This window comes from Pyricularia grisea, chromosome I, assembly GCF_004355905.1.
Source record: "Pyricularia grisea strain NI907 chromosome I, whole genome shotgun sequence".
Lineage (NCBI taxonomy): Eukaryota > Fungi > Ascomycota > Sordariomycetes > Magnaporthales > Pyriculariaceae > Pyricularia > Pyricularia grisea.
The window spans coordinates 1,804,223-1,812,706 of NC_044973.1; the positions used below are offsets into that span (position 1 = coordinate 1,804,223).

The window sequence follows — 8,484 nt, forward strand, 5'->3', positions numbered from 1 at the left end:
GTCAAATACTACGTACTACAGCGGATGAATATCCAGATCGAGCTTGCCTTCTTTTATCAAATTTCCTCGTGCACTCCATAAATCATAAACCATAAAAATCTTCCATCACAACCTAGGGAATTGGTGCAGCCTACGAGTCCCCCGCATGTCTGCCGTAGGCCCATGGTCCTTGACGCCATTGGACCCGTTTTGCTTTAGGCTCGCCCTTCAAACTATGATCCAATACCTTGCAGAATTCCACATCAAGTTTGGGTTAAAAGTTTGAAGAACGACAAATGTCAGAAGTCCGAGTATCCAATCGGTCGGCTTTGATTCCATTCATTCGTCTTATACCCAGCCTTGCCAACACATTCCTGCTGTCACGGGGGCAGAGGCACGGTGAGATTTTTGCAAGGCTTGCACTCGGAACCAATGTTGGCGCCTGTATACCTAGTTACTGAAATGTCGGTGGGCAGTTACGGAGTACTTTATGCACGTATGCGCCATTTCTGATGTGTTGTAATATGGCCCGCCCGCCTTTGTTGGTTCATCCAGGGTTTCTCGTCGCTGCACTCGCATACCAAACCACTTTCGGCTTTGAGCGTCGCTTGCCTCGCTAGATTAGAAGATGACCGCTGAAACCATGGCCGCGTAAGATCAAGCCAAGAGACTGACACATGGCAAGACGGAATGCGAACAGGCATGAGCTTCAAAATAAGACTTGATCATGTTAAGCATTTGAATGAGGCAAACAGTAAATCAAAACATGTATTCATTATAACAGGTCAAGCAAATGTCGCAAACAAAAACTCCTCACCATATGTTATTTGGATATAAACCTAAACACAAGCTAGGGGCAGACATACCCGCATTCTTCTTTGCTCATAAAGGTAGATAGATAACAAGCGTGCTAAAGGGGTTCAAAGTGACCAAACCAAATAAAATAAAAAAGAACAAGAAGCCACGTAAAAGAGGTATCTCATGAATTGAAAAATGTAGAATGGAAGGCGTGAGCAATAAAAAGACACGGCGAAGAAAAAAGTTCCTCCCAGATGCACCGCTTAGTCGTCTCGGGCGGTAAAATAAATTAACAAACATTAGCTCAACACTGTCGTAGCCCCCAGAGATACCACGGCAAGGTATCCTCCGGGGGCGGGGTCCTGAAGTACTCCGAAAATGTCGGAAGAAAAGCCGAACAAAGCAGCACAACGTCCGGTCTCACCATGGCGACAACGCCCATCAGAGCCAAAGCCATGACTAACAAAACTCCTAGGCCGGCAACAACCGCACGCGCCTAGAAGCAGTTGAGGCTGCCCTTCTTCTTGTTCTTCTTGGAGATGGCATTCATGCGCTCCTCGAGCCTTGCGTTAGCAAGCTCAGCATCACGCCTCTTGCGGCGCTCCTCCTCCACCTGGTGCAGGCTCCATCGGTTGTCGGGCTGCGGCTTCTCCTTGAGCTCCTTCATTTCTGTTTCGAGCTCATTGCAGCGGCGTCGCCAAGCGTCGCAGTCGGCCTTGACCTTCTTGGACTGGTCCTCGAGGTCGGTCAGAGCTTCTTCGAGCGTTGCAGTCAGCTGCTTCTCGGCCGTCAAATGCTTCTCAATGGTTCGGATCCTAGCCTCTTGGTCCTGTTGAATTTGCATCGAGATGGCAAGATCTTTGCTTGGTGGCCTCGCCCCCGTCGGTGTAGCGGGAATGCCGGGAACATTAGGTGGCGAGCTGCTGGTAGTTCCCGGCAGTGGTGGCAAGGGAATGGCAGGCGGTGGTGAAGGCAAAGAGGCCACAGAGCCGCTCTTGCGCAGACCAGACGTGATCGAGTTTGATCGCTGGACGTCATTCGGAATGACACCTTCGAATTTGGCCTAGTTTTTCCAAACTGTTAGTATTGAGGCTCAAAAATAGAACGGGAGGGTTTGAATGACTCTTACCTGGAGTGCTGCGTACTCCTCCTTGATTGTGTCAAGCTCGCTTTGTACCTTGATCCTGGCAGCATTGGCCTCCTCAACCCGCGACTGCTGCTCCGTCTGCAGCGTGGAGAAACGGTTCGTGGCGATCTGGGCCTGATCAAAGTTGGACTGGAGTTGGTCCTCGAGCTCTTCCACCAAGCGAGAGTTCTTTTTGTTCTTAGCATCAAGCTCGCCCATGCGTTTCCTCACAGCCGAAAGCTGTTCATGCACGCTAGGGTAGGGACTCGTCAACGGCTCGCCAGGGTTGGTGAGCAGGTCTGCCAGTGTTGACTTGACAGCCTCCAGCTCACGCATAAGGGTGTCGTTGATGGTGGTAAGCTCCTGGGTCGTCTTCTCGAGGTTGGCAGTCTTTTGCTGCTCATGTGAGAGCGCTTTCTGGTCCGCGATGAGATCCTCAATGCGATCTGTGATCTTCTCCACACTCACGTCGAGGCCAAGCGCAAAGGCCACCTGAGTTGCGACCTTCATCAGGTCCTCTCGGGCTTCCGTAAGCTCGCTCTCGAGGACCTTAACGTTCTCGGAGTGCTCTGCTGTTAGTCTCTCAATGGCTTCGTCTTGCTCCTGCTTGGAAATAGCCTTGACGCTCTCGAGCTCCTTGATGTGGTTGTCCTGGATAGCGGCTAGCTCCTCCTGATATTGCTTGACTGACTGCTCATGCTCCTCAATCTGGGCCTCAAGCTTGGAGACAAGCTGCTGATGGAGGTCCAACTCAGCCGTTGCCAGTTCACGTGATTTAGATGCCTGCTCGAGTAGCTCCTTTGTGGCAGCGTGGCCTTGCTCAAGCTCAGCGACCTTTGCTGCGTTGTTGCTGATGATGGACTTGTACTCATCAATTTCCGTCTGTAGGGCGGTGACGAGGTTTTGCTGCTTGAGCTCTGCCTCCTTAGTCTCCTCCTCCTTGGCCGGATCAGGGGCAGGGATTGCAGCCAGTTGGGCCTCAAGGTCCCCGATAGTCTTCCTCATCTCCTGCTCGGTTGTCTGCATCGACTCTAGAGTCTTCCTGTGTTTCTCCTCCCATTCGGCCAGGTTGGCCTGCAGCTCTGCAACCTTGCCTTCGTGAGAAGAAGCCGTGTCGGCCACCTCCGTCGCGTCCGACGTCCGCTTGGTCTTGGCAGTCTCAACCTCGGCACGTAGCGAGTCGAGTTGGGACTGCAGCTGGAGCTCGCGGGCCAAGTGAGCCTCCTGCATCTGCTTCCTCTCCTTCTCGTTCTTCTCCAGCTGGTCCCTCAGAGTCGAAATAACCGAAATGTCCATAGGGGAGCTCTTCAAACTAGACCTCTCGCGAGTCAGGCCGGAAATGATGGTCATCTTAGTCTCCATCTCTTTCTTTGCGGCCGTGACATCGGCCTCAAGCTGCTGTATCCTCTCAGATCGAGTGTGAAGTTCGTGCATAGCAGCCTCGAGGTTGATGGTGAAGTTCTGCATCACGTCGGGATTATCTTCGAAGTTCTCCGTAGCAATGTTACGAAGAGAGGCGAAGGAGCGGTGGGCGCGGTCGACCATCATGACGTTCTGATTAGACTTGCGGCGAATCAGAGGTGAGCTTGTCCGAGGCGACGATGGGTCGGCAGCTTCGGCCTGAACCTTGGCCACTTCGGTCCGGAGCTCCTCCACGATGTCGAGAGCGTCGCTGTGCTGCTTTTCTAATTGAGAGTACTTTTCAACGAGCCTTTGCTCCGCTGCCGCCTTCTCGGCGGCCAACGCTTGGAGGCGCTCAAGCTCGGCTCTGAGGTTCGCGTCTGACGATGACCGCGAGTGTAGAGCATCGGATTGATCAGCACGAGTGGCGGGAACGTCAACTGGACTAGGGACGGAGGCATCATGGAATTTGCTGCTTTCAGACGGAGTGTCCGTGGGCTTTTGTACGAGCGTCTCAGCGTCCGATCCATCAGCAACAGAGGTCGGGGTCTGCATCGCCGAGGAAAGCTCGGACGAGAGCGAGCGTGACCAGTGCTTTCCATCCTTGGTCATGCTGGACCGTGCGTCAGAGAGATAAGACGAAGGCCGTGTGTGCTGCGATGTTATGGATATAATCGAGTCCCGGGGCTGGGGGTGCCGAGCCTCATCCACAGCATCCTGCAACTCTGCCATGGCCCTCAAAGCCTCTTCATACTTGGCTTGCAGCATCTCATAATCGTTCACTGTTGCTTCATGCTCCACACGCAGATCGACAAGCTCTCGTGAGACAGTATCGAGCTTATCGGCCATAAACCTTGTCTGTGCGGGACTGGAAGGCACATTCTCCTTGTCCATTGGTGATGCGGCCAGGCCGTTTGACTTGGCTGACTTGCCACCAGCAGCGGCAGCTTCCTCGTGAGCGGCCCGCTCCCGGTCATCCTCTTGTATGGTGCCTATCTTGTGATCCGATGGATCCTCTTCATCCTCCGGGATGGCATCCTCCTTTTGGCTGTGGCGGCTCACGTGGCTATGACTCCGAGAGTGGTTTGAGAAGGAGCGGCTAGCAGCGCGACGGCTAGCGCCGCCATTCGCTATCTCTGCCTCTGGCTCAACTTCCTGTTTGACATGGTCCAGTTCGTATAAAAGCGAATCCAGCTTCCCCAGGCTGCGTTGACGCTCGATAACTTGCTCGAGGCGGTCAATCTCACGCTGCATCAGCTCCGCATCTTGGTCAGCCTCGGCCAGCCGCTCCTCCAAGGTTGTAATGTACTCTTCCGCGGTGGTTTCAGCCTCACGAACGCGTGCAATCTCCTTGCGGAGTTCAATCACGATGGCGGCGTTCTTCTCCTCGCCAGAGGTGTGGCCATCGAGTTTGGATTCCAACTCGTGCAAATAACTCTCTGTGCTGTTCTCGCGGTCCATCATTTTCTGAAGTCGCAGCTGTAGCTGGTTACTAATAGTTTCCACATAAGCGCACTTGGTTTCCTTCTCCAGCAGGCTTGTCTCGGTACTAGCCAAGGTTGCACGAGTGCTGGCGAGAGACTGTTCCAGAGACTGTATCGTCTTTTCGTATTCAAGCACGACCTGCTCAACAGCTTGTGCGAAACTGTTGGAGCGGTTGAGACGTGCCGTTGCACTGTCACCAAGGCTCTCCTCCAATGCCAGCTGATCCTGTTCGCTTTCGCGAGCCTTGGCCATCTCAGCAATCAGTTTTGCGTGCCGCTGGCTCAGACTACTGTAATTTTCCTGGAAATCCAGTAGCTGGTTCTGCAGCTCGACCTCACGCTCACCCGGCCGCTCGGACCTCTCACCAGTGGCAAGGATGCGTCTGTCCACATCGCTACGCTCCGAGCTCCGAATCTGGTCGCGCAAAAACGCCACTTCCGCTTTGAGGCGGTCTATTATGGCTTGTTTGTCACCCTCCTCCACCTGCTGGATCCGCGGCTTACTCTGGATCGCTCGGGCTCTTTGTGCGTATTGGACGGTATTTAGCGTTTCGCTCAGATGAAATTCTGCAGGCGTAACACAAGCGATCATGTAAGTGATGGCGTTTCCTCCAAGCGAGTCCTGAAGCAACCTTGTCAGGCGGGAGTCACGGTACGACACGTGAGCCCCCGCCTGCCGTGATGACAACTGTGATATAACCTTGCCCAGGGCAGCAAGTCCAGCGTTGATTGAGATTCCCTCCTTGGCTCGTTCACCCTGTGCACCCGTGTTTTTGAGTCTTTCGCTTCCGGCCAAATCAACAAAGTGTAGTTTGCTGTCAGTCGTCACAAACGTCTCGTTTCCGGACTCCACAGGCATCGACATTCGCTTCTCAGCAGCTGGTGTCGACTTCTTGTTCCGTTGCACGAGATTCAACGAGAACACCGCGTGTGATCGCGACGACCGTGCATTTATGGCTGTCGCATCCGTTTGCCTGAGGGCGGATCCGACACTGAGCGCGTTCATCAGATCTTCGACCGAGTTGATTTCCACCTGTCGAAGTCCCGTAAGGATGATGTTGCCCTTTACATCTTCGCGGATCGTCACAGCACTCCTTTCGTGTGTGGGTATATTTTCCGGTAGTAGCAGGTCTCGTAATTGTTCGTTGTAGATCTCGACATAGGTAGCTCTGAGTGACCAGTTCTTTTCCCCATTCCGCGATGGAATCGGTGCTGCATTGTACCTCGAAGGTGTGCGAAGCTGTGACATAGAGCCTCGGTTTGGATTGCTACCGGCTTTGCTGAGGCCAGTACCATCAAGCTTCTCGAACAACGCAGTTGCGGCGCGAGGAATGACGCCTAGATACCTCGGCGTTAGCAAGAAAGACTCATAAAATACGAGCTGAATCTGCAAGCAATGGTGGAATCGCGTGTTTCCCCCGCGTCTCCAAGACTCCAACCTAGACCTCGATGTCTACTACTCTCCTGACTGATGCAGTAGCTCCATGCAGGGAAATGGCCGGCCTGCAAGCTGAATATTCACGGGCAAAGGGGCGGAGGACCAGATTGGACGACTTACCTGTCAATTCTAAATCGTCCTGGTCGGTTGGAACGGCCGTTCCCATGGTGTACGACTTGCCGGCACCCGACTGGCCGTAAGCCAAAAGGGACACATTGTAGCCTTGAACGAAGGCGTTGACACTGTCCGCCAAATAGTCCCATATTCCCTCCTGGTTGATTTCTGGGCCAAAAACACGATCAAAGACGAAAAGTTTTCTCCCTTGTGGTGCATCGATGGTAAGGCTCGTGTTTGATGTCACCTGGACCATAGACCGCTGGAATCTTTGCGGGATCAAGTCGAAGCCTGGATCCGTCGGTTTTAATGGCGGTCGAATCCTAACAGCTGTATGCACCATCGAACCGTCAGCATCTCCGCCTTCTCCATTACGGTTGAACATTGTTCTCGATTATCGCAATGCAGCAGCCTTGTCGCTGATCTCACTGCGTGATCCCAGCCAGACGTAAAATTTGGACTGCCAAACTCACCGACTCTGACAGATGTCCTCGCATCATCATCGGAAGCCCTACTTCCGCCACCGAGTTTGCTGCTAGTGCTGAGGCGACTATTGCTTCTCGGGGCAGATCGCACCATCGCGCTGAGTGGTCGTTGATACGATGTCGGTCCTGGCGGCGAGTTTGGTGGTGAACTGGCCGCGCCCGGCGTGCCGGGCGAGAAAGGGGACTCCATGTGTCCCTTTTATTGTCCCGGGTTGCTGGCGAAAAGACGAGCGGCGGCGCTGGTTTGGTTTGGTTCGCTTGTAATCTAAGGCCCAGGGGCAATTACTGTGCTACCACTATAGCTGGGGCCAGTGGGCGTCGAGGCGGTAGAATAGCGCCGAGGATTTTCAGAGTCTAAGTTGTAAGCAAGGTTTGAGCGTTCCATCAGCAAAAACAAAGACTTGAAATTGATAAATTTCCAGGAAAATCTGGAGAGAATAAGTTTTCTTACCCTCCTAAAGCCGGCGATCGCATATGTGCTGGACGGGCAGTCAGGAACACGAAAAAAGACTGAGTGCAGACCCCAGGTTAATTGATAGCCCAAACCCTAGGCAGTCCCGGGTTCTCCGCTCTCGAGTCCTGTGCGCGAAGCCGTTAGCCTTCGGGATGTGAGCTTTTTCTGGTTCGGTCTCAGTGCGCGCGCGACGAACAAATCATCGAAGAAAAAAAATAACAAAAAAAAAAGTGTTGGCGCGGGTGAACGCGGCGGGTTGAGGCAGCACAGCACAAAGCAGACAAGGCAGTGTAACTGGTAGCGTGGAGCGGGAGCAATGTTGGCGTGCGTGCGTGCGGTCCTGCATCGGTAAACACACCACACCACACATTAAAAAACGGACCCGACCATGCAACGGCACAGGCACAGGCACAGCGGAGCACAACACAATTGGGCGGGTACAGGCCACTCACAGGTCACCCACTTCAGATGCGACAACCCGTGCCTGTATTTCATTCATTAAAGATGACAGGGGTAGCAGAGGTACTGGCAAATTAAAGTTCAGAATCAAAAAGGCTGTCGTCTCCAGTCGTTGGTCTTCTCTTTTGGGACAAGCGTCCCCGACTACGCGGCGATCAATGCTTGGGCCCCCAAGGACCTCGCCCCGCCCACAACCAGGGCTGGAGGATCGTTGCTCTGGAGGATTTATCACAAAAAAAAGAAGAAAGAAAAAGAGAAGAAAAAAGGAGCCCCAGATGGTTGTACTGTACTTGGTAGATCAACACTGCAAGAAAATGTTCGGTCGATAGAAACTGGTGTTCCAGATTCGGTTCCTTCCCGTAATACCTGTAGATAGTTACAAATAGACTCTAGAATCACAAAAGAGAAGTAAGAAGGCCGTGGATTTAGGATCAATGTCCGCATGTTCCTCCCTACCTAGGTAGGCAAAGTAAACAAATAAAGCAGATAATACAGCCAGATGCCTGCCACAACTTGGTGCTCCACAAAGTGAGGTCCCCTTTTTTTCCCATTCTCTTTCCCCCTCCCCTCTTCAATCCTCGCTCCAACTTGTATCGCAGGTACTTAGCCTTGCCTCACCAAGAACAATTAAGGATTATTCCCACCCTAACGTCCTTTCGACTTTTGACAGCGGTCAAGCGAGTACAGTATGTGCTAACTGTCTGTCTGTCAGCAAGCCTTCACCTTTCACTCACGACGTTTGACTC

At 53.0% G+C, this 8,484-nt stretch overlaps 1 protein-coding gene across 1 annotated transcript; it reads right to left on the bottom strand.

Moving 5' to 3' along the window:
- Positions 1–715: 715 nt before the first annotated feature.
- On the bottom strand, positions 716–7,459 carry PgNI_05569 (uncharacterized protein). Its single transcript, XM_031125600.1, has 5 exons — positions 7,277–7,459; positions 6,814–7,179; positions 6,347–6,670; positions 1,907–6,126; positions 716–1,840 (listed from the first exon to the last, which is right to left on the bottom strand). Exons 2-5 carry the CDS (start codon positions 7,013–7,015, stop codon positions 1,274–1,276), a joined length of 5,313 nt encoding a protein of 1,770 aa, XP_030982886.1. The 5' UTR covers positions 7,016–7,179; positions 7,277–7,459; the 3' UTR covers positions 716–1,273.
- Positions 7,460–8,484: the final 1,025 nt, after the last annotated feature.